The 27,065-nt window shown below is 33.5% G+C and overlaps 1 protein-coding gene across 12 annotated transcripts in view; it reads right to left on the minus strand.

Moving 5' to 3' along the window:
• Nucleotides 1–27,065, minus strand: part of CEP128 (centrosomal protein 128) — a 576,359-nt gene that overhangs the window by 292,487 nt on the left and 256,807 nt on the right. For 11 of the 12 annotated variants that reach the window (XM_069092343.1, XM_069092342.1, XM_069092344.1 and 8 more), the window contains one exon: nt 15,325–15,517. In XM_069092343.1, the coding sequence (XP_068948444.1) occupies nt 15,325–15,517 (193 nt within the window). Of the gene's footprint in view, nt 1–11,427; nt 12,677–14,345; nt 14,415–15,324; nt 15,518–27,065 lie in introns of those variants that run through there. The other variant, XM_069092352.1, reaches the window with a different exon arrangement.

The raw sequence follows: 27,065 nt of genomic DNA on the forward strand, positions 1-27,065 counted from the left end.
AGATAGATAGATAGATAGATAGATAGATAGATAGATAGATAGATAGAGATATCTCTTTTAAGTCCGCTAGTGTGAGGGAAGGAGTTGTGAAGGAGAGAGACTGTGAGATACACACTGAATTCACTGAGGACAGAAAGGGAGGGTCCTGGAGGCCAGTAAACCACAGCTCCCAAATTCCAATTGAATGGTAGATAATACATGGGTGAACCTGAAATGAGGAGGGGCTGAGGATGAGATTCCAGGTGTGAATGGGGGAGGGAGCGCAGTACTCCAGTCACCCCATTTCAAAGTCGTATTCCTTTCCTTCAGGGCTTAATGATTAGTGACAAAGTGTAAGACCACACGTTTCTTTTAGATTCATCCTCAGTTACTTGTCCTTGCTTGCATTTTCCATACATCTTTTAAAAGTCTGAATTGGTTAAGTGAGTTTTCTAAGCAGCAATGATTCTCTTTAGGCAGCTCTCCCTTTCCTCTATATCACAATATTTTCTTATATTTTTTGTAAATTTTTTATTCATTTTAAACTTGAATAAAAAATGAAAAATAAAAAAAAGAACATTTCCATGCACAAAGTGGAACATAAGGATTCAATACAAAACAATAAATTATCATTTCAAAAAAATCTATATAATAAATATTGTTTTCAAAGCTACCCAGCTTTTCTTTGCTTCTTTCTAAGCTGTCTTTTGCTCTCTGCTGTGCACTTTTATAGTATTTTCTTCTTGAGACTAGAATTTCATTCTTTGTAGTTTCCTGTTTATTTTAGACCAACTTCCCTGGGACAATATTAGATTATCAATAATGAATAAATGCCTACCTGGTCATACCCCTCCCACTGAGGTGATTCTGACCCCTTGGTCATCATTCTTAGACTCTCGATCCCCATTCTCAGTGAGCAATCCCTTATTCCCATCCTCTAGTTTCTAATAACCCCACTCTAAAGCTACCTACCTCTTTCAAAGCATTCTCTGAAAGGCTTGCTCTACAATTAACACACTTGGTTTTATCCTAAATGTTGACTTTCTCCACTTCTATCTTCTGGCTCTCACTGAGACTGACTGATGACATAGCCTCCCTGGGTAACTTCTCTGGAACTAGGTTTACTTTCAGTCATTGCTTGTAACTTATCTTAGGGTATGGGCAGCATAAATAAATATAACTGGGGTTTAAAAGGATTTTTGACAACTTTTTAAAAATCACCTCTTTCCCTCTAAGAAGGAGACAATTTCTTCTAACAAAGTGACATTGAAATGTATTCTGAAACCCTGTACCTATAACATGATTTAAATACATAGGTCATCATTCAAGTTATATTTTTTTCTTTCCCATTGTTATTAATATCATCTGGAAGCAACATACCTATTCTCCACATATCAGTATCATATGGAAGATCCTGATTTATAAAGTATATAGCTGACGACAATTTGGAGCTGCTATAGTTGGGCTTCCTCTCCCCCACCCCCCATCCAGATGCTTTGATTCTACATTATTTGATTTTTGTTTTCAGTTTTTAAAGTTTAGCTTGTTTAAATGTTCCTATATTCCTCTACCAGGCACACTAGAGAAAACATTCTAATAATAGTACAGAGAGAGAGTAGAATCTTTACTAAGAGAATTATAGGATCCCTAAACAAATAAGTGAGCTCTCAGAGACTGCTACTGTGAGAGAAAGAAAAACCTAATAGGTTTAAATACTGCTACTGTAAGATGGAATACATAAGTATAATATTAGGAAATATAAATATATTTACCTAATCCCAGAATGCCCTGAACAAAATGTAATCGACACTAACAACATTATCCAAACTGCTTCTGGTGAATACTTGCTGACGTGTTATTTTGTCATGTGGTGATTGTAGATGTCCTATTAGAAACTGTAACGGGAATATAGATAAGTTAGACCAAAGGGGTTTGGGAAATCACTATCTGAAGTCATGCTATTTAGGAACAAGTTCTCCTTTTCTCCTAGTGTTTCATGGGATTTGGGTATAGAAGGAGTTTCTCCTATATTAACCACAATTTTATATTCAATGTATTAACACTTCCCCTAATTTTTTTATGTGGAGCTAAAGTGGGGAAGCACTAATCTTACATGTATTTCATAAAATTCAAAACACAAAATGTCTGATTTATTTTTATATACTGTATACTGTAAATCCTTAAAAGTGCTACAAAAATATCACACATTATTATTATCATTATATGACAGGTAGTGAAAATAAAGAAATTATTTCATTTTCTACCTATAAAAGAAATGAATTAATGTTTAATAATTAAGAAAATGATTAAGAACTTGATTTACCAAGAGGAAAATACCAAAGAGACAAAAGAATGGATTAATAAAGCTCTAAAGCACACTGGAGTCGATGATTAGTCGATTATAGAAGACTTACAGGAGGATATCGATAAGAATAACATGGTCGCTATCTTCATCAATGAAGGGAATACTCCATCAATGAGATCACAAAACCATGGAAATATCTGAGCAAAGAAAAAAGGGGAAAAAACAACTTTCTTTGGCTAATTTGTTTGCTAGTAAACTTAAAAGATAATTTAGAGAAGATATTTGCCTAATTAAAGACTATATGTTGTTGTTTTTTTTATAATTCAGCATCACATGTTAATATTTGTGAATTATTCATGACAACATTTCAATTGTAGGGCAAATCCATTCACCCAAACACAAAATCCCAAACACAAGTTGGTTCTCCCTGATACTCAGGGCAGATTGCACTCAGGAAAGAAGAAAATTAAAGTCAACTCTACATTCAATCACATGATTCAATTAAGTTTGATTTTGAAATGTTTTTCTAGGTTGAGATATGGATGTGTAGAAGATTAAAATAATCCAAAACAGGCTCATCAGACAAGCATATTTTTCAAAAAAAACACACAATTTTTAATCTTTTTTAATGTAATTTTAAGATCTGCATTAAGGAATAGGGGAATTGAAATATAAATATTTATGACTTCAAATGCTCATTCTTCAACTAAGACAAGACATTTGAACTTCAGTGTGTTGCTAAGGAGAGTCCAAGCTCATATGCCTGTGCACTGACTACTTAAGAATGGAGATTCAGAATCACAGCATCTGAGACCTGGAAGAGAAGATAAAAGCCATCTAGTCCACCCTATATCTAAACAAGAGCCCATTTTACAATATCCAAGATACAGTCACCTAGCCTTTGTTGGAAAAACTCTAGTGAAGAACACACAACCTCAGAAGGTAATCCATTCCACTTTTAGATAGGGCTAATTTTAGTGAGATTTTCCTTGTGACAAGTATATGTCTTCAGCTTCCATTATTGTTCATAATGTTGCACTCTGAGGCCAAGTAGAAGTTGTCTAATTCCTCTCAAACAGAACAGATCTCCAAATACATGAAGACAACCATCATTGTCCCCCTACATCTCTCCATTTTAACTGAAACATCACCAGTACAAAGGCACAAAGATACCCTGAAACAGGGATGGGAACAAAGTCCAGGATATTAGAAGTGATAATGCATTCAACTTCCAGATGAAGGAAGTGTTGAGCTGTTTTGGCAACAGGAGTGGGGAGTGAGGTGACCATTACAGAAAAGAAAGTGTAAACCACTTTCATCAAGGTATTCCCCATTACTAAAATGGCACTGTGGTCTTATAGAGTTGTATATGCGTGAAAAATTCCATAAAGGATTAGGCTTCTTTAAGGTGAAAAGAGGACTGAGAAGCCCAACCAGTCTCCCAGACATTTACTTTGTCCACGTGCTTCACTTGTGTGCACACAGTAAACAATAGTATGGCCAGTCCTACCAACACCAAATGTCAATCCCTGTCACCAGTGGTATACACTTAAATGATTCTCTTTAGGTTCATCAGCAGAACACTAGGTTATAATGATGATGAAAACTCACATTTTGTAGGTTTAACATTTCCAAAGAGCTTTCTTCACAAATTCCCTATGAGGTGGAAATTTCAAGTGTCATTATCCCCATTTTAAAGATGAGAAAACTTATATATACAATTATTAATACTATTTTACATGTAATTGGGAAATAAGATATACAGGCACTGGGGCATAGAGATCTACTGGAAAAGTCGAAAGGGGGGGGTATGGGAGAAAATATGGGAGAGAGCAGATTGGAGGAGGGGATATCCTGTGGGACTGCTAATTTGGGGTGGTAGGTAGGGGGAAAATGGGGAGAAAATTTGTAACTCAATATCTGGCAGATATGAATGATGTAAATCAGAAGTTAATAAAGCATTTGAAAAAAAATTATTTAAAAAAAAGATGAGAAAACTGAGTTTCAGTGCTGTTATTTGTCCATAGTCACATCTAGTTAGGCAAAATTCAAACTAGGGTATTTTAGCTCCAACTACGGTACTTTATCCACTACCATACTAAAGTAACTCAAGCAACTTGGAGGGGTTGTGATCTGTTTTAGTGAATGGAATACTGATGGGTAACCAGTAATGAAATCAAAGGGCTTTTTGAAAGTGCTTAAAAAGGCTAAGTTCATAGGAGTCTTTTCCTCTAGGCTCAAGCTCTCTGTTTGACATTAGTTGCCTTAAATTTCCCTGATTAGTGGGGATGTGATTTAACTTCTTTTCTCCCAGGGCCAGACTAGAGAGAGTATGGGTCTGGGTACCTGCTACGACCTGCAGAATTCCTAATGCCCATGTTACAAAGAACTTTATATGATGTGTAAGAGTGAGTCTACAAATTTGTCACATTGGTAAAAGGAAAAGGCCATGGTGATCATTCTCACAAACCTGCAAGACAGGAATAAGGTGGAAAAGAGGATGAGACCAACCTATACAATTGCTCAAGTGCTCTACTAAAATGCATCTGTAATTTCATCAATACAGGATTTCCCTCTGATGATAAAGATAACGTGGAGTCCAAACCTCTTATACACTTCCTGTCCATACTGTTTTTCCAAAGTTCCCCAATTAGAGTCTGTCCAATATGCCGGATTGGAGGCCTTCCTCCATTTCTCTCAAAGTCTCCATAGATCATAGCAGATCCCACTTGCTACAGAAAGTGTCTTATTATTTTAAGTTAAGCAGAGATGATTCAAAACACAAATTTTTCCTCTATTTATCAAGCCTCATTTATTCCATATGATACATACACCAACAAACTATCTTGGATGTCATTTCTTCTTTTTGTTTACCTGATTTTCACAGAAAATTATTTTAGTTGCTAATGTATCTTTGAGTTTCAGTTTTCCCAACCACAGATAATAAGGAAAAACTGTCAATTAATGTATCAATTTATTGGAATTCACATGATAAAGAATACTATCTGAAGCACTCAGAGGTGAATATTATAATAGCCAAAATTCATGGGGTCAGAAAAGCTCAGAGGTAATGGGATTTGAGGTATTTGAGTCATTCCAAACCAATAAATCTGGTAACAAAAAACAAGTGCTAACAGCATGGCCCGGAAGCAATTATCATAGGTCAGTTAGCATAATGGTAGAGGAGAGTGCTAGAATGCTCCAGAGCTGAGGGTGACAGTTCTAGCAAAGAGTAAGCTTCTCTGTAATATTTTACAAGTTGAACCTCTTATTAGGTAAAAGACATTTCAAAAATTATAAGTGAGGCAGCTAGGTGGTGCAGTGAATAGAGCACAAGTCCTGAAGTGAGGAGGACCTGAGCTCAAATCTGGCCTCAGGCACTTAACACTTACTAGTCTTGTGACCTTGGGCAAGTCACTTAACCTCAATTGCCCTACCTTCCCCCTTTCCAAAAAAAAAAGCAAAAAGAAAAAGTTACAAGTAAACAAATTAATACTTTATTATGTACTTTGTAATTTCTGAGAGAGTTGTACTTTCATTTATGATAGGTCTTCTTACAAAGTTTCCTCATTTTTAACAAATCCCTCACTCCCATTTTGTTTCCTGACCTCCCTAACTCTTGTTCAATCTTCTGCAAAGCAGTTAATAAACTGACTGGCAAAACATACTATGGAAAGGAATGCTGGGGTGAAACATTTTATGAATAAAATAATGTAATCCCAGTTGTTGTTACGTAAATTCAGGACTTGTCTGTGAGACACGCTCTCTTAAGAGTGTCTGTCAATGACAAACTGATGTGTGAAACATGACACTGCCCTCCTGGCTGTTCCTCAAACAAAACGCTCCCTCTCTTGGCTCTACTAATTTTCTCTGTCTTTAATGCCTGTAACTCTCTCCCTTCTCAGCTTTGCCTCCTGGATTCCTCCAAGTCTCAGTTCAAATCCTACCTTCTACACATGAAGCCTTTCCAATCCCTCTTGATTCTTGTGCCTTCCCTTTGTTAAGTGTTTCCCATTACCCTACATACACAGCATTTGTACATATGTGTTTGCTTCTTGTCTCCCCATGTTTGAACTTGAGGTCAGTTTTTTTGCCTTTCCTTATGTCCCCAGACAATAACATTAAGTTGGTAGCACGATACTTAGCATAGAGTAGTAAATTAATAAATGTTTTTTAACTGATTCATATAAAAAGTAGAAATAGATGCCACTGAATCTTGTACTTTGACACGTAAAACTAACAGGAAAAATTACAAATTAGAATGTAAATATTCTAAGAATTTAAAAAATGGTGTTTTTGTCACTTTCTCATTGAGAATTTTATATATCCTAAGTGCACAAATCATATAATTTTTAGTCTCCTTACATAAAAAGTAATTAGACATCAAAATAAGTTAAAAATAAGTTTAAAAAATAATAAAATAGGGGCAGCTAGATGGCACAGTGAATAGAGCACTGGAGTCAGGAGGGTCTGAGTTCAAATTCTGCCTTAACACTTGACATTTACTAGCTATGTGACCTTGGGCAAGTCACTTAACCCCAAACGCCTTACTTCCAAAATAATAAGAATAAAAAATAAAATAAGTTAAAAGAATAAGTTGCAAATATTGTCTTTGTTTGCTCTGGATCTATGGTTTCTTTTGTGTGGGGAATACCCAAGTATGAAAAAAGATGCAAATAAGCAAAGGATCTATAACTTATAATTTTTGAGAGCTGTCTAGGGAACTGAGAAGTTAAGTGATTTATTTACTCATAGTCAAATAGCTATGTATGGGTCAGAGTTAAGACATGAACCCAGGTCTTCTGAGTCCAAAGTTGCTCCTTTTTTTAACACATAACCTTTCAGATTGCAAATACAATTAATAACAATTAATTTGAAATTGGTGCATATTGTAATGACACTGTATAACACTTTGTCATCTAATAAGGAATATTCTGACATATATCATTTGGGTTTATTATTAGTAAGTGCTTCATATTTTTTACTCTACTGCTAAAATATACAATTTCCAAGTGGCATTTATGGGAACAAAATAGTTCTGCTTCCCAAAATTAATGATGTAATATAAAAAGAATTCTTCATATGTTTAGTTTTCCTCAATAGAATACTATATTATGACATTTTCTTCATCTTAAGTTAATCAATGTTATCAGGAAATCATTGGACAAAGGAAAAGAAAACAGCACTGCCACATTATTTGGTTTTTTATATTTTTTATTATATATTAAGTAAAATAGTACTTCCTGCTTTGAATTATGATATACCTCAGATATAAAGAACTAAAAATCAGCTATGTTGAATATTCAACTTAAACAACACCTGTATACTACTCAGAAATTTTACTGGGGGCAGCTAGGTGGTGCAGTGAATACAGCACCAGCCCTGGAGTCAAGAGAACCTGAGTTCAATCCGGTCTCAGACATTTAACACAAAAACTAGCCATATGACCTTAGGCAAGTCACTTAACCCCAATTTCCCTACCTTCCCCCCTCCAAAAAGCAAAATCTAAAAAAAAAAAAAAAAAAAAGGAAATTTTACTGAACTAAAACACAAAAGTTAGCAAGATTAATTTGACCATAAGAATAAAAACAACAAAATATATTTTCCAGGTTAATACTAGCAAATAACCATGTGACTCAGAGAGCAACGAACCAAGGAATTGTTTGTCAAATATCTGTGGAATGAGATAATACACAAAGACTGTCTAATAATGAAAAGCTCAATTAAACCATTTTTGGGTTTTTAATCCCTCTTAAAATTATTTTATAGAAATACTAGTCCAAAAATGCTATATTCTATTGTACAGAAAAAGATATGCTTCAAATTTACAGTTTAGGGAAGAACTTAAAACCAAACAATAGATGGAGAGCTTTAAAAAAAAAAAAACTTTGATTACACAAAAGTATAAAGTTTTGGCCCAAATTAATTCAAAGCAAATAGAATAACATGAGTAACTATCAATAGGAAAAAAATCTTCATGTCAAATACATCTGAAAAAGGTGAGATATTCAAGGTAGGTAGAAAATTGCTTTAATTAACAAAAGTTACTTTTCAATAAATAAGTGATATTTCATACAATATGACCAGTTTTCAGAAGATGAAATGCAGATGAAGAACAAACATGAAATCACTTCATGTCACTAATAACAAAAGAAAGTCAGTTTAAAAGAACTGGCATTTTAGCTAATACGCAGGAGTTATCAGAGATGGAAATACTCGATGTTGGAGGAGCTTTAGGACGACAGGCACACTGGTACACCAGAGGGCAAGCTCCTTCAGGGCAAGGACTCCCTTATGTCTTTCTTTGTATCCTTAAAAGCCAGTTAGAACAACGTCGGGCACACAGTATGCACTTAATAAATGCTAGGTGGGTGACAGACACATTGTTTATGAAACACAATTGTTCAAACAGTTCTGGAAAGCAATTTGGAAATATGTTAGAAAAATGATTCAATTCTTCCTAACCTCTGACCATTGGTGTCAATTTAACTCCTTCAAAGAAAGAAGAAAATATCTGAAATATAAGATTTACAACAGTCCTTTTTTTGGGGGGGGGAGGGAGAAGGTGGAAGGGAATTTGGATAAAAAAAGGATTTCTTTTCAAGTAAAAAATGGTTGAATATATTATGACAAGGCATGGAGAACATGAAGACTTAAGAAATATGAACTGATGCAAAATAAAGTCAGAAGAACCAAGAGAAAAAAACAACAAAATTAAAAACAGAACTCAAATCAATGCATTGACCAATCAAGACTACCTCCTTCCTCTCAACAGAGAGGTAAATGCACTACATGAATAGTATGCACTAATACATATGATGTCCGATATGATTTATCTACTGGTATACTTTGCTTCAAAGAGTTTCTTAATTATGGAAATGTGTTCTATGCATGTGTGTTCTAGCGGGAGCCCAGGAAGAATGGAACAGGGAAAAAGCAATTTTTTTAAGCACCAATAGAACACTTTCTTTAATACAATTCAGGTGCCTGAAGGTAATGCCAATTGGGCAAAAGCTCTGACAAATTCTATTTTTTTTTTATTTTACTGCTTTGTTTTATTTGTACATTACAAATATCTACAAATCACTTCCATTTTTGGGAGGGTATCTTGGAAAAAAACAATAATAAGGCAATAATTTCTGAAAGTACATGCAACATTTCTCATTTGTTGCTACCACCTACCTTGCTACTTTAAAAAAAATAACAGAAATTTGCTTGCTCCCTCCAATTCCCCACCCATTAAAAAAAAAATTTCTTGTAACAAATAGGCATAGTTAAGTGAAAAAAAAAATCCCTCATTAGCGATATACAAAAAAATGTATCACTCATCTGTATTCTAAATTCATCAATTCTCTGAAATTGAGATCATATTTGATCCTTGGTCCTCTGGAATCATGAATGGCCACTGAATTCAGAGTTATTAAAACTTTCGATTTTTTTTCTTGGTTCCATTCATTTCATTCTTTATCAGTTTATTAAAAGTCCTCAAAATTGTTCAAGCTTATAATATTTGTTATATTATAAATTTGTTTTCTAGTCTTACTTCACTCTACATTAGTTCATAAAAGTCTTTAAAATAAGAAGTTAAAGATGTGAAGATAATTTTAGAAAAATTAGATATGACAGAATTTTGGCAGTTAATGATCACAAGAAAAAGTTTTAAAAACCAATGGGAGACTAAATAATTTGACCCTAAAGAAATGTTGGGTCAAAGAACAAAAAAATAGAAATGAAAGATAATTTCCTTAAAGATAATGACAACAATGAGATGACATTCCAAAATTTGGAGAGTGCAGTCAAAGTAGCCCTTAACAGAGAAATTTATGTCTCTAAATGATTTTTTTTAAAAAGAGAGAAAAAGAATGAAATGGGGTGAGAGAAGGAGGGAGAGAGAATATATCAATGTATTGGGAATGCAACTAAAAATACTAGAAAACTAATCAATTTTTAAAATCTGATGAAATGCCAAAATAGAAATCCTAAAAATTGAAGGAATCATCAAAATTGATAACAAAGCAAACAACCACTGAATTAATAAATGAAACTAGTAGCTTTTTAAAAATAAAATGAACTATTAGATAATTTGATTAAAAAGAAGAAATAAAAGAAACAAATTACTAGGAACTAACACATTCTACGTTAATTCTAACACTCTATGTTAGTTTCAATAGGTCTGACTATGCAATCAATGTATCAGCCATCGATGTACCAGTCTTGAAAAAGAAAGTAAATACCAGTAAATGATTAAATTTTTTTGTGCCACAATGTCCCACCAAAGACATAAAAAAAAAAAACACAAAAAATATCCTTCAATCATATTCAGCTTTCTCATATCCTTGCAGTGATGGTGGTAGAATGGCACATGATGGAGCAGATTGTGATAAAGCTTCTTATTCAAATAAAACATTAATTTAAAATTATACTAATCTCATATGCAATTAACCAGTCACCAATGACCTAACATAACAATAAAAAAATTTAATCATACAAAAACTTGACATTCTTACTTTCAATTAAACTAAAAGACTTTCCATTTACTTTCCAAGTAAATGGAAAGATGTTTCACAGGTTCTTCTCTGAAAATTAGACACCTTACTTCATGGGAAATTGCTCATCATCTTTAAGAATTCATAAACATCAAAATTAAGATAATTATGTGCTAGTTCCTACTGCAGAGTGAAGAAAAAAAATTCTATGAAGAGTCTGACGATAGTCTCCAAATCAAGTCAACAGATAAGCTGATGTTCTGACTTCAGAAGGTAAGTGTGCACCCAGGATAATAGCAAAATATGGTAGAAAACATGTTCCATGGTCAAAAAAAAAAAAAAATCAAAGGAACTAAAAGAGTGAGTTATGAATACTCCATCACCTATAAAAAGAGAAATTTGCATTATCTTAACATACAGAATAATACTGGTCATTTTCATAATCATTTCAGAGTAAGCCGTTTAGCTGTATCATTGTTTAGAGTAAAAGTAAAAAACAACACTGATTTAAAAGAAAGAATAAAGATAAGTAGATCGTGCATGTAGTTACATTAACTATAATACAACTTAAAAGAAGCTCTAATATTCTGAAAAATAGATGGATGAAAAGAAAAGGACGGACTCTAATGCAAGTTCACAGATAACTTTAACAAAACACTGCCGCAACAAGGAGAGCAATGACCTCAGACAACGCCTCGGGAAGAAACAATGAATCTCTGCCATGCAGAACCCCAGGAAGTCTCAGATTAAGAGTCAAAGCTCATTTGCGGAATATCACAGGTAGGGGCTAATAGTAGACTACAAACACAGGCAAAGTTGGAGAGGGAAAAAAAAAAAAAGGAAAATGGCAAATACTGAAGGAGCTGTGAGAAATAGCACTTCAATTAATTGTTAATGGAGCTGTGAATTCCAGCCCTTCTGGAAAGTAATTTGAACTATGTCCCAAAAGTTACTAAGTTATGCATACCCTTTTACAAAACAATAACCCCACAAAGTTTATACCCCAAAGAGATTAAAGAGAGAGGAAATGGTTCTGTATATACAAATAAACATTTATACATATATACCAACTCTTTTTGTGATGACAATAAAATGGGAACTAAGGGCATGGGACACCCATCAATTAAGAAATGTTTAAACAAATAATAATATATGAATGTAACGGAATATTATTGTGTTGTAAGAAATTATGAGATAGTTTCAGAGAAAATTCAAGATTTCTATGATCTACTAAGGAATAAAGTGGGCAGAATGAAGAGAAAAATGCATATATTAACAAAAATACTATAAACACAACTTGGATGAACTGATCAACTGAAAAATCATGATTTGAGAGGACTGAGGATGAAGCATGCTACCTACATTATAAAAGAGGCGATGGACTCAGGATGCAGAATAAGACATTTATTTTTGGGACATGGTCACTGTGGACTTTTTTCTTGACCGTTCATATTTTTACAAGTGTTTTGATTCTCTTTTCCTTTTTTCAATGGGGAAGAGATGATAACAAAAGACACTGCATTTTGTTTATTGAAAAATATAAAATAAAATAAATTGTTAAGCAATTACAAACAATATTGCTCCCTAAATAGTAAGGAGAGAAGCAGTTGAGAGACGTGGTATGCAAAGAACTTGCAGTGAGATACAGTTTAGCTAAATTATCCCAACATAATTTGTAGACATAGTTAGAAATAAAACAGGTTTAGCCATATCTTAGATCTCACTATTACATATAAATAACTGTTCAACCTCCATGATCTTGAATTCTGAAATTCCCTTCTGATCACAATCTCCTATTTTTCTATCTCTCACTCTTACTTAATGTGTTCTTCATTCCTGGTGACTTCCAATCTCTCTAAATCTCTCTAATATCCTAATTGATCATTCCTCTTCTGGTCTCTCCTCCCTGCCAAAATGCAAAAAAGAGAAGTTTATTCTCCATACCTCTCTTCCCCACTATCCTTCCCCCTTCAAGACCTGTTAACTGTTTTTGTTCTGTCTCCCCACTCAACTGAAACCACTCTTGCCAATATTAATTTAATTTTGAAGTCCAATGGTCTTTTTTCCCTTCTTTACCTCTATGTAGCTTTTAATTATGTTAACAATATGCTTTTCCTACATACTTTCTCCTACCTTAGCCTCCTGATTCTCCCCCAACCTGACTATTCCTTCTGAGATTCTTTTGACTGAATTTCATCTCCTACCCCTCAAGAGGGCTCTCTCCTCTCACTCTGCCTTTTCATAAGGTATCATGGGTGCAATTATTATCATTACACAAATGATTTCCAAACCTATAAATCAAGTCTTAATACCATTACAGATCTCCTGTTTCAAATCACCAACATCCTGCTAAACATCTCCATAAAGAAGTTCTAATAGCATGTTAAACAACAACAAAAAAGTTTTATATAACTGGTGAATTCCATCTATGAAATGGTAAGTTACATCTTTTACCCTAATCTACCCATCATCCTAATCTCCCTATTTCTGTTGAGGGCCTTACTATTCTCATGTAAATCCAATTTCACAATTTCAGAGTCATCCTCAACTCTTCTCTCTTTTTCAAGTCTCTAAGACCAGTTGTCTCATCTTATTCTATTCCACATCCCATTACATCTCTCAAATCTGCCCTCTTTTCTCCACTCACACAGCCATAACCCTAATTCAAATCCTCATCACCTGTCACCTGGTCTCCTACAGCAGCATCCTAATTGGTTGGTTTTCCATCTCCAGCCATATCTTTTCATTCTATCATGCATACAGCTCCCAAAATAATCTTCCAGAGCCACAGGTCTGGGGAATGTCATTACCCAACTCAAAAACCTTTAGTGACTTCCTATTACCTCTAGCATAAAATACAAACTCTTCAGTCTGACTTTTAAGGGCATCCACAATTAGTCTTCAACCTTTATTTCTAGCCTTATTTCACATTTTCCCCTTCATATACTCTATATTTTGGCCAAACTAGCATATTAACTGTTCACCAAACTCAGCATTCCCTTTCCTATCTTCTATACATTTCCATAGGTTATTTGCTATACTGGAATGTGCTCCCCCTCTTTAGTTTTACCTTTGGAATCTTTACCTTCTAGGCTCATCTTAGGAATTATCTCATAATAAAAGCCATTCCTCATCACCCCAGCTATAAGTACTTTGTCCCCAAATTACCTTGTATTTGTCTGTATAATATATCCTCCATATAGTAAACTATAAGTTATTTGAGGGTGGAGACTTTCATTTTTTAATTTGTATTCCCAGAATACAATCATAGTGCTTTGCATATAGTAGGTGTTTAAAAAAATATTTAATTGAAAGGAAGTATATAGAAATATATGGTCACATTCTGCCTGAGATTTTAGTTTTGGTTTTGTTTTATTCTTTTTTAAAAGTTGCAAAGATGTATTTAATTTGGGAGAAAAAATATAACCTTAAATGCCTCATCAAATAAGGTATATCTCACAATAGGTAAAAATCATAAGAATTTTACGACAGAAACAAACAACAAAATAACTTTATTCAATGTCATGCTGAGTACTGATATCAAAGAAAGTACAAAACACAGGATATATGCTCACCTCCAGTGCCATGACCTGTATAAATTCCAAGGAAGAATCCCTATTCGAGAGGAAGTTCCCTGCACGCTGCTATATATAGATAAGATTAGTTTAATCACATTGATCTTTGAAACAATATAAAACTTCATCAGTGAAATTCATAGGCATTCAAAGAGATCAGTCTACACTGAAAAAAAAATGGACAGAAAATGCTCGTTGCCCAAATTATAAAATGCAAGCAAATAGCTGGGCAATTGAGTTAGCTCTTCAAGATTTTTATCTTACACATATATTACAGACAGACAATAAACCACATCGAGAAAAGGAGGTCAGACTTGATAGCATTTCAGAAATTATGCACCACTTTCAAAGATCCTAAGACACTCACTAATATCTCTTTAAGGCCAGAGTTATTTCAGAAATGCTACACGGCCATGAATCACAGAATACTGCTATTTAAAAGGAAACAAATTGGTAGGCTCTTAAAAGGAGAATGAAAAAAGATGCAGTCAGTGAACAAATAACTACTTAAGATGAATGGCATATGAGATGCGGCATATGAGACATCATTCAAGGCCATAAAAAAACCAGAAATGGAGTTAGGTTGTTTATTCAATGAGTATAAAGCACAACCAAAAGGGCAGCCTACATGTAGTGCAAGTAGCCCATAAATATTAGAGGAGCCCTCCAATGCACCAGGAAGACCATTTGTGGAGGATTTAAGGAAAGACCTGTACAAGGATGGACAAAGATGAGAAGGCATTACATGGCTTGCAATCTGCATGATGGAGGGAACATCCATACCAATAAGTTTATGAATCCATCAATGAATCAAAGTAAAGATGCACAAATAATTGGTAAAAAATAAAACAGAGAATTGCTTTACAATTCCTAAGCTGAGGCAGTGGAATGATGAAAATAGCTTCTTCAGGTTCCTTCTCATCCTAAGATTCTATGAATATAGATGTATATCTGTTAATCATTAGAATCAATAACATACCTTTCCTTTCTCGATGGATTTCTTCTAGAAGTTGCTCCTGTTTTTCTATCTGGTCAAAGAGAGACTGATGTTCAGACTCCTTCAGTTGAGTCACGTCCTTGAGTTGTTTTCTGTACAATAACAGCTGTTGCTTCAGCTTTTTTTCTCTGTTCTCTCTCTCTTTCACCTCTTCACAGAGCCACTGAAGTTTAGTCTTGAAAAAATAGGCATAAGTAATCCATAAAATACATTAAAAAGCAATAACATTTTAAAAAACATCTGGAAAAATTAAATACAACTGTGCTAACCTGAATGTAAATAACAAAACTTAGTAATTTTATTTTTAAAAAAGAAAATGAGCTAATAACCTGAAAATTTAAATCTAAACATAAACACAATAGGACAGAGTTTAAGTCACATAGGCCTTAGATGTCTATTTTGCCTTTGTGTATTTAATAATCCAAGAAGTTCTTATGAAGAAATTCAAACTGTTGAACTTAGCATTTCATATTGCACAGAGTTATCAGTACCACAATTTCCGTTATCAAGAAAGAATATATTATTTGTGAACATAATTGCACCATCTTACTAAAGATGAGCATAGCCACAATTTGTTACTCTTCAAATCAATTTGCTATAACCTTTGTGAATGTTAATTGAGTCCTCATATATATACTGCCTGAGTGTTAGCTACAACTAAAAACTTTAAAACTTAATCCTTATAGAAATTATAAAAATTTCAAGCATAACCAAAAATGTACACATATTTATGATGAAACCAAAATTATTAAGCATTTTGATGAGTAAGACACTGTAGTTGGCACTCTATCGAAATTAGTTATTAAACAGAATATTCTATCCCACCTATCCTTTAAGGTTCAGTTCAAGCAGGTAAATAATATAGTGGGTACACTTGCTAGACTTAGATGCAAGAAGACCTGAGCTCAAATACAGTCTCAGCTATCTACTAACTGTAACTAAGGCAAGTTACCTAATGTCTATAAGCCTCAGTTTCCTCAACTGTAAAACGGTGATAATGAGAACAGCTACTTCCCAAGGTTGTGAGGATCAAATGAGATAATCTTTGTAAAGTGTTTAGCACTGTGTCTGGTGCATAGAAGATGATTAGTAAGTACTCATTCCCTTCCTTTCTATATGTTTTCATTTTATTATGTAAATAAGATGTCATTATTCATTTTCAAAATAGGCAGATAAATAACTACAATTTTGCAACCTAATAAGATTGAAATAATTAAATTTTCAAATAGGTTATCTCCTCTTCTTGAGACTATTTGTTATTTTAGTTCAAACCTCATCAGTAGGGATGATAATGTAATTATTTCATTACATTCATTATAATAGAGGAAACACAACATGTTCTAACAAGCTGTTTTCTAAAAAACGGGAAATGGAGAAAAGGGAAGGCCCTAACTCCATTATCATTTTGTAGTGAACTTTAACCACTACAAAAAAGTTGCCACAATGAGAATGGCAATTCAAGAAAAAGTTGACACCAGAAATTATAGGAAGATTCCCTTAGTGATCAATTTAGATTATGCACAGAAATGTGAGAAACTGTGCAACACATCTCACTGTAAGACTATAACAATCTAGGACCTAGCAATACATAAAATGGTAACTAGAATTACCCAGACAGAAGTTTGCTGCCTTCATGGACTGACAAATAAAAATCTCTTGAGAACTCAACCAATAAACTGTAGTGGAACAGGAACATAATTATATACTGAACTGCCCATAATTGACTGGATATAGTACTGATCTATAGAAATTGAAGAACAAATAGATGTTAACATACAAAATACTTATTATTCTACCAGCTTCATGGAACATAAAGATTTCAAAATACAAAGACCTTCAAAATCATGAAGAAACCAGATGAAATACATAGCAACCTTGACCTCCTGTCTAATACCAGAGCTGTTCTAAAGATGCTTTCAGTGAGTGTACAAAAGATAAGCTTACTTTAAGAGCACTAAATAAACTACTAAAATCAGTCATTTTATATACATGTGTGAAAATCTACAGAACGTTAAATATAAGCAAATAACAAAGTAAATTGTCCTAAGACCACTGCTAGTTAAACTCCAACAAACAACATGTAAAGAACAATTTTCTGTAACAAGAACAATAAAAGGCCAGGGAAAGTCTATTATTATTCTGCCTAACCTTAAATTCATTATCATCTCTCCTAAATAAAATGAAGTATGGCTTCCAAATTAAAGGACTCAAAACATTTTATTTACCTACTTGATACACATCAAGCTCAAAAAAAAAAAATCAAACAACTCCATCTTGTGGTATGTCTTTTGGACTCAGTAAGTATAATATCCTTAACATATGCCAAAAAGGGAGACTAAAAGCTTTGAACTTAAATGTGTAAGTCACATCAAATGAACAGATTAAGAGACACATATGCTTATATCAAGAAGATTGTGGTTGAATATGGTAGGCACTGGAATCTGGAAATCACAGTTGAATGGGAAACACATGTTTAAAGCAACATATATACATATATATATATATATAAATCAATTTTAATGTTGACCTTCATAAATGTAAAATAGACTGTAACAGATATGGAAGGTATTCTGACAAAAACCTATATAACATTAACAAAACAAAACAAATGATAAAAAGATCAAAATCATTCAGAATTATTTTTGGAATAAGTAGACATTACTTCACCTGAAAACTGTGAGTGGTTTAGCTCTGGATGAATCCTATGAAATGTTGAAGATACAAGGGTAGAACAAAAAAGTCCTCCATGGGTGACATTTCAATGAAAGCCAACAGTATATCAACAAAGAAGCATCAAACAAATAACTGAGTTGTACAGATTATTTTATGAAATCAGAGAGGTTTATGATTGCAATTCAAGATCTGGGTACTGCTGCCTGAAATTGTGAGTCTTCTTTGCTAAAGTAAACTGGATAAAGGGATGAATTAGATGAGAAGAATTTAAGGAAATGAATGATAATCTGGCAGAGAAGCAGGATATTGTAGTAAAGGAAGACTTCACTTTTCTAGACCTGCTGGTGCATTCATCTCTTTTAAAAGTAGAAAGCTGAAGAGTTGGAACTTGCCTTAAATATAGTTCCATCCTTAAAACAGTGAAGGAGACAGCATAGATGAGGAAGGATACTGTCACCTTAAAGTTACTTTTACCAACAAGGAGGAAATGGTTTCTGTAGGAAAAGTGATAGACATGATACATAAAGATAAATTACTGTTCCAAAACATATTTATCAAGATAGAGTCGGAAACAAAAGACAAGTTTTAATCTGACTTGAAAATTAGATTCTAATAGAATAAATTCCAAAGCATTAAAAAAAACCTGGTAGAGTACAATAGAGAAAAGTTTTTAATAGTAAGATGATCTAAAAGAACTGAGAAATTGAATAACAGAATGTTGAAGATTCAATCAGAAATTATTCTATTGAGGAAGAAAAATGGGAGCTTCCTAAAGGGACCAATGTGTGCTGAGAGAACTTACTGATTAATTGAATTTTTAACACATGTACAGATATGCATAAATAGGGAAAAACAAATAACTGAAGCTGAAAACAGCATGCAGATATATGAGAATATATACCAAAAAATACAACATACAAAGACTATAAAAAATAAGATATTTAAAATGGAACACACATTGAACCACTGTGTTGACAACACCAAAGTCCAAAGTGGTGATGAATTCTGTGAATAATAAAAAGGAATTTTTTTTAAGCTGTTAGGGGCAAGAAAAAGACCAAAAAAAAAAAAAAAAAGACAGATCTGTTTCTGAGGGTAGATGGATAAAGTGAGTCAAAATAGACAGTGAGAACTTGCTTTTAAATTATCTTGTATTTATCTGTTTACATGTATCACCCCCGAGGCTCTATGAGAACTGGATTGTTTTTTTCTATTTTGCCATTAAATCTCCAGGCAATAGCACAGTATCTTGAAGACAGTAGGCACTTAATAAATCTTTTTGAATGAAATTGTGTTGAACTAAGATATTATTTGCTTCTTTTTTACTCTTTCAATAAGAAAAATTGAAGTAATGACAGAACACAAATGATTAGCTTCTGCTGTTCAGTTATTTCCAACTATTTGTGACCCCATCTGGTGTTTTCTTTTCGAAGATACTGGAGGGGTCTGCCATTTCCTTCTTCAGTTCATTTTACAGATGATAAAACTGAAGCAAAAAGGGTTAATTGACTTGTCCGGGGTCACACTGCTAGTATCTGAGGCTGAATTTGAATTTGAGAAGATGAGGCTTCCTGACTCCAGGCCCTGTGTCTTTCCACTGTGCTATCTAGTTGCCCAAATGACTACAAATAGTAGAAAGTCACAACAAATAAATATCATTTTAGATGTCCTTAGTGAATTCAAATAACCAAGCCTGGAGGAATAACTTCCATGGATCTTGAAAAAACAACCATACATGGTTGCTCTGGCTCTATTGCTGATCTTTGAAGGATCTTGGGGAATGGAAGATATGGTATAATACTATAAAAAGACCAATGCTGTACCAATTTTCAAAAAAAAAGAAGTCAATAAACTTCTATTTCTGTTAAATTCTAGAATATTTTATTAAAGAGGTGGTAAATAAGAAACTAGAAAAGGAAAAAAATGATTATAGTCAGAAACATTTTATCAATAACATACTTTGCCAGACTAACCTCACTTCCTTTCTTTGAAATAGCATTTCAAGACAGGCCTAACTCAGGACAGGCCAGTTATTCAGATTTAGGAAAGGAATGCAATGAAATGAAATAATTTTGTAACAAAAAATTTAATAAAGATGATTTTCCTTATAAAAATTAAAAGAGGGTGGCTAGGTGGCACAGTGAATAGAGGACTGGCCCTGGAGTCAGGAGGACCTGAGATCAAATTCAGCCTCATACACTTAACACAAAAACTAGCCCTGTGACCTTGGGCAAGTCACTTAACCCCAACTTCCATCCAAAAAGCAAAAAAAAAAAAAAAAAGCTTCAATAAAAATTAAAAGAATGTAATTGACAAAAATAGACACATTTACCCTCTAGTTCTGCATTTAACAGTTTATCAATGCTGGTTCAAAAAGACTTCCCAAAGGATACTGAAAATTCTGCTAAGTCTCAGAACACCAATTCCCAGTTTGGTTATTTTGTTATTGTTGTTGTAAATACATTTAGTCCTGTAGACTAGTGATGTCAAACTCAAATAGAAATATATATTTGGATATACTTGAAATAGAAATGGATGCTAAACCACATATACCATCACTGCAGCCTGCATATTTACTTCAAAAACCACAAATTAATATTTTGATCTTCTATTGTATTTTTATTTACTTTGTTAAACATTTCCCAATTACATTTTAATCTGATTGGGCTGAAAATGGGAGTATCATCTACTAGCTGTCTGTCTGACACCTCTGCTTTAAGTCAACTGCTTCCCTTGCTTCCTTGAAGAGAATATGTGAAGTTTAAGTAAAATAAAAACTGGTCTTATTGTAAATACTGGTAAACAAGGAGAATATGATATGTTCTACTTCAATATTGTTCAATTATTTAATCAATTCTCTAAAATTAACTCTAAGAAAAAGATGGGAAGCTATGGTGAGGATGACAATATAGTTACATGATTTTCAAAATTGAAAAATGGGTAAACTCAAATAAATATAAATTCTTTGGTCAATTTCAACTTGGAAGAAGGGGTTTAATAGAATGTCACTAGGATCTGTCAATTTTCTAGGGTTTTTCATTATTTTTATGAGCGATTTTGATGACTTTATAAAAGGCATTCTTATGAAATTTTCAGATTGTACTAAAGTAGAAGTCAAATCAACAAGCAGTTAGTAAATACCTACCATTGTCCAGGGAGTATGTTAAAGGCTAGGGATATAAATAAAGCAAAGCAAAAAATAGTCCTGCCCTCAGGGGGCCCCTGTTCTAATTAGGATAAGATGTAAACAATTTTGTACCAACAAGAGGCGGGATGAATTGAAAATAAACTTGCTTAGAGGAAAGGCACTAGAATTAAACAACTTTGGGGAAACTTCCTGCAAAAGGTAGGATTTTAGCTGGGAAGTAAAGGAAAGCAAAAAAGCCAGTCAACAGAGATGGAGAGAGAACATGCTAACCATGCCTGGAGTTTGGAGATAGAGTATCTTGTGGAAGAACAACAAGGAGACAAGTATCATTGGATCACCTGAGTAAAAGGAGGGAAATATAGTGTAAGAAGAACAAGGACAGGAGGATGGGTCCAGGTCATGAAGGAATGTAAAAGCCAAGGAGAGGAAAGAACAGAAAATATGAATCCAAAAGAAAGTCAACAAGTTCAAATAAAGAAATGCATTGAATAAGATGACATTTAATAGGAAATTAGATAATACCAATGTATTTTTTTTTAAAAGATGACACTACCTAAATTAATGTAGACTTAGAGCCAAATCAATCAAACTACCTAAAGGTAGCTTTATAGAATTAGAAAAATATCATAATCCACATGAAGGAACAAAAGGTAGAGAATTTCAAGAAAATGATGGAAAAAAAGTTGGAAGGAGGAGGTGCAGGATCTCACACTATAATGCCAAGTAGCAATCAACAAAATTATTTTAAATGGGTCCAAAAATAGAAAAATTACTGGAGAGACAGACTAAGTATACAAACCCCAGAATCAAATACAGTAGCATATTGTTCAATAAACCCAAAGATATAAATTATTGAGCTAAGGATTCAGAATCTGATGAAAATTATTGAAAAAGCTAGATGGTAATCTGGCAGAAATTTGGATCTGACCTACCTCTGCTATCATAAACCATAATAAGCTAAAAATGGATACATCACCTCAATATAAAAGATTATATTATAAACAAATTGAAGTAAGGGGGAAGGTGATACCTTCTACAAGTACGGATAAAGTAACAGGTTTTTTTTTTTTTTTGCTTTGTTTTGTTTAACAAAAAAGGAATAGGGTGACAAAAGAAACAAAAGGGATAATTTTGATTGCATAAAATTGGAAAGTTTCTTTACAAATAAAATCAATGCAGTTAGACCAGAAGGGATATAGGTAACTGGAAAAAATATATTTGCACTTAAGTTCTTGGGTAAAGGTATCCTTTCCAACACATATAAGGAATTTATAAGAGTCATTCCCCAATAAGTAAATGGTGAAATATATAAATAAGTAGATTTCTTTGTTTTTTTTCTTTTTTTTGGAGGGCAGTTGGTGTTAAGTGACTTGCCCAAGGTCACACGGCTAGTAAGTGTTAAGTATCTGAGGCCGGATTTGAACTCAGGTCCTCCTGACTCCAGGGCCTGTGCTCTATTCACTGCACCACCTAGCTGCCCCTAAATAGGTAGATTTCAAAAGAATAAAAACAAGTTATCAACAACCATATATCAAAATGCTCCAATCACTACTAATAAGAGTACAAAAATTAAAACAGCTAGCTATAAGGTGCTACCTCACATCCATCAGATTGGCAATTTGGAGGAGAAAAAGAAAATCACAATTGCTGGAGGTACTGTTAGAAGACAGACACACAAAAGCACTGCTTTTGGAACTATGAATTGATCTAACCATGCTAGAAAACAATTTTAAAATCTACAGGAAAATTTACTATGCACACATTTAACTCAGTGAAACTTATTCTAGATATATACACATAAAAGGAAAGAGATGTCCATTAACTGGGGAATGCTAGACAAATTATGGAATGTGAATGTAATGGAAAAATTTGCACTCATGAGAAATGTGCTGTGAGAAATGAAGAAAAGGATAGTTTCAGAAAAACCTAGGAGAAACTGAATGACCTGATACAAAATGAAGTGAGTAAAACCAGGAGAAAATAGAATTTTTTTTTTAGCAATTGGGGTTAAGTAACTTGCTCAAGGTTACACGGCCAGTTATTTCTGGGTGTGGTGCTAAGTATCAGAGCCTGGATTCAATCCCAGGTCATCCTGACTCTGGGGCCAGTGCTCTTACTAACTGAGCCACCTGGAGGAGAAAATATTTTTTACAGTGAGTACAATATTGTAAGGAACAACACTATGGAAAGATTTAAAAACTATGATCACAGAAGCAACCAATTACAATTCCAAAGACCTGATTATCAGTTATATTTTTCACCTCCTGGCACAGTGGTGATAGATTAGATATTTTATTAGATTACATTAGATATTAGATTTACATACTTTCAGACATAGTCAATATGTTTTGTTTTCTTTGGGGGAGGGAATTGAAAGGTAGGGGAAATAGTAGTCATGATATTTTCATAAAAAGAAATATGAGGCTTTTCAAAAAGTTCTTTGCAAACCTAAAAAAAAAAAAGAAAATAAACAGAGATAAATGTAAGATTCTATATCTGGATTTTAATAAAAATGTGCAATTTATAATTTTAGAATTGGAGAGGTGTGGCTAGATGATAATTCTTATGAAAAAGAACTAGAAAGGTTAGTGAACTACAAGCTCATTATGAGGCAAGAATATAAAATGGTAATCAAAAGCACTAATTCTAATAGAATCTGCATTAATAGAAGTATCCAGGGTAAAAAAAAAGAGGTAATGATTTCCCTCTATCCTGCAGGGATCAGATCCATCTTTAGTATTATATTCAGTTTCAGCCATCACTTTTTAACAGTGATACAGATAAGGTGAAGAACACTAGAAGAATATGAATATTATGGTGAATGTGCCATGTGAGGATCATCAGGGAACCAGGAATGCTTCATCTGGAAAGGAAAAGATCTAAATGGAACATGGTAGTTTGGGATGTATTAAGTGGCTAAACCTGTTAAGTGATAAAAGTATCAGACTTGTTCTGCACGGTAATGAACCACTAAAATGAACTAGTGACAGATTTTACAAATCAGATACTAAGATGTCCGTACCATTTAAGTAGCAAGTTAAACACTACATTCAGGAAATAATAATCGTTGTTTAAACCACTTTGAAGTTTTGTACGGTATAATTGCTATAAAAAGAAAATAATAATTCCAAGAATTTAGACTCACTGATCCCCATCAATTTTTTGGAAAGTGAGCTAATATTAAATATTGCTATTTTCGTGTAAATGGTGATTTTTCGCCAGATGGTAGAACTAGAAGTTCTACTTCTGCAACTGGAATAGAAGTTGCAGATAGATATAAACGCACACACAATCTGATACCGGTATGAAGAAAAACTTGACAACTAGGCTTGTCAAAAGTAAAATGTGCTGCGGCAGGAAAGAGTGAATTCCCCTCAATGGAAATGCTTAAGCAAAAGCAGTTTTCTGGGGATGCTGTAAAAGAGATTATGATCCTGGTATGGGCTAGAATAAACAGCCTATAGTCCCTTCTGTGATTATGCGCAACATTAAGATTAAGAGATAGATCTTTTTTATTAAAAGTTAGACCTTGATCAGTCTTCCACATACTCTCAAAACTATCAGCAAATGATATAATGATATTATGAGAAAGGGAAGAAATCTTTAAAATGTTATTTCTAAATATATATATATATGTTATATATTTAATAAAGCTACTTTATACTGTTTAACACACAGTGCCTACATCTTCCTCATCCTTTTAAGAAAAAGAGTAATTGAGTAAATTAAAGAATAGTTTTCTATTGCTTGAAGACTTCCTTTCAGAATAAAGATAACATAATTTAGTCAATGTGCAAACTCCTCAAGGGCATATATAGCTAATGAACAGATCATTTGCTATATATACTCCACATATACTGAGGGCGCAGTAAAATATTGTTAAATTAAAATGAGACACAGTTAAATTCTTAAAGAAGCATCTTGCACTCAATTACTATGACAGATTCAATGCAGTGGTGTTTACTAAATAAATAATCCAATAGGCTGGTTTTGCTTTTTTGTTGTTGTGATGGTGATGGTGATGGGAGTGGTGGGGGTGGTGGTGGTGGTGGTGGTGGTAGTCGTAGAGATGATTTTGTTTTTGTTTTTTGATAATTGATGATATGCCTGGAAGTTTTCCAAAACTTAAAAGTCCCAAACTTCAGAGCATAAATGAACCTATTCAAAAATAACAAGACTCGGTTTCGGACTCAGACACTTAACACCCATACATACACACACACACACACAAAAAACCTAGCCGTGTAACCTTGGGCAAGTAACTTAACCCCAATTGCCCTCCAAAAGGCAAAAAAAACAACAAAAAAAATAATAACAAGACAGTTTAGAAGCTCAACATTATTCATTTTCACTACTATCATGTAATTACTAAAATTAACAAATGAGAAAATTTACAAATCAAACACTAAAATGGAAATGCCCTTCAAATACAAATCTAAATACTACATTCAGAAAATTACAATCTCTGTTTAAGTCACTTTATGTATGGTATAATTGCCAAAAAAATAACTCCAAGAAATTAGACTAATTGATCTCCATATAATTTAAGAAAAGTAAGCTGACAGTAAGCGCTGCTATTTTCATATTTTAAATGTAGAAACTGAAGCAGAGAAAGGTTATAGCATAGTTTCTTGCTTACTTAATCCCCATCTACCTGAGGGAGCCCACTATTGAGGCGTATTCCACAGTACTTTATCTCCAAAAAAGTCACTAAATATCTTTATTCAGGATTGGATAATGGACTAAAAGAGTGGTCTCATTAGCTTTTCTAAAACCTTGAGCTTCACTAGGGTGAAACAAAAACTTAAACAAAACAAAAAATATACTTCAAAACAATTTTGGCAAACTGAAAAGATGCATAAACATAATTTAATAAAATATAAATTATTTTTATTTAATTTAATAAAACATAAATTAATAAATACACAGTGGAATAATACACATAGAAAATGTAGTAACATAGAAAATGTAGAAATGTTTTTTAAACCATAAGCTAAAGATGAAATCCTATGATATGATAAAAGCAGATAGGAATAGACAATCTGCTAGCCTTATAGGTAACTACATATAATACATTGCCCTACAAGAGCTAATTAAGTATATAATTAAATAATACTTTGCTGGTAAGGACTTTTTTTTTTTTCTGCTAAGGAGGCAACAACTGCAGTACCTGCAAAGGCAGTTGTTCAACTGGTTTACTACAGAGTGTTTTTCCTTTAATACAGGGGACAGGCCGGATAAAGGTCCATTGGTCTGGGGGAGGAGAAGCAGTGCTATTACCGGGGCTTGTGGGCATACTGGGATATGAGAAAAGATGATGTTTGAGATTTTGGATGTGGTTTGGCCTGTATGTGACAAACAGGCATATACCCTCTCTCAGGTGCACAATATTCATCAAATTGAAGAATCTAAGGTTTAACAAAACTTAAATTTAGTGTTAAAATTAACAACTACATTTACAAAAATACACATGCAAAAGATGCCATTTATTTTGAGACATTATGGTGTGCCTAGGCCCATCTGGCACATCCTGTACACACACCTATGTGAATAAACTTGATTTCAAATCATGGCAAAAAAAAAATCCCTAACAGTATTATAGGCAGGGTTAGTGAAGACCTCAAAAAATACAAGGTCCATATGGCCTCCTCAACAACAATGTATCAAGTCAGACTAGTCTCATTTTCTTTTCTGACAGCTATTTGTTTAGATCAGGAAAATGCTGTATGACATATAAATTTGGCAAATCAGCTGACAAAGACTCTCATGTTGTACTTGTGGAATTTGAGCTAGATGTGTGTGTGTTTTGAATGTCTATATGTATAACACATATTTATGGCAGTATTGTAAGAAGTAGCAAGGGGTTAAATTTCTACAGGACTGCAAAATTGCTGAAATGAGG

Source organism: Petaurus breviceps, unplaced genomic scaffold (assembly GCF_028583685.1).
Source record: "Petaurus breviceps papuanus isolate PSGF00001 unplaced genomic scaffold, PetGlider_PUasm1.0 189, whole genome shotgun sequence".
NCBI classification, from domain to species: domain Eukaryota; kingdom Metazoa; phylum Chordata; class Mammalia; order Diprotodontia; family Petauridae; genus Petaurus; species Petaurus breviceps.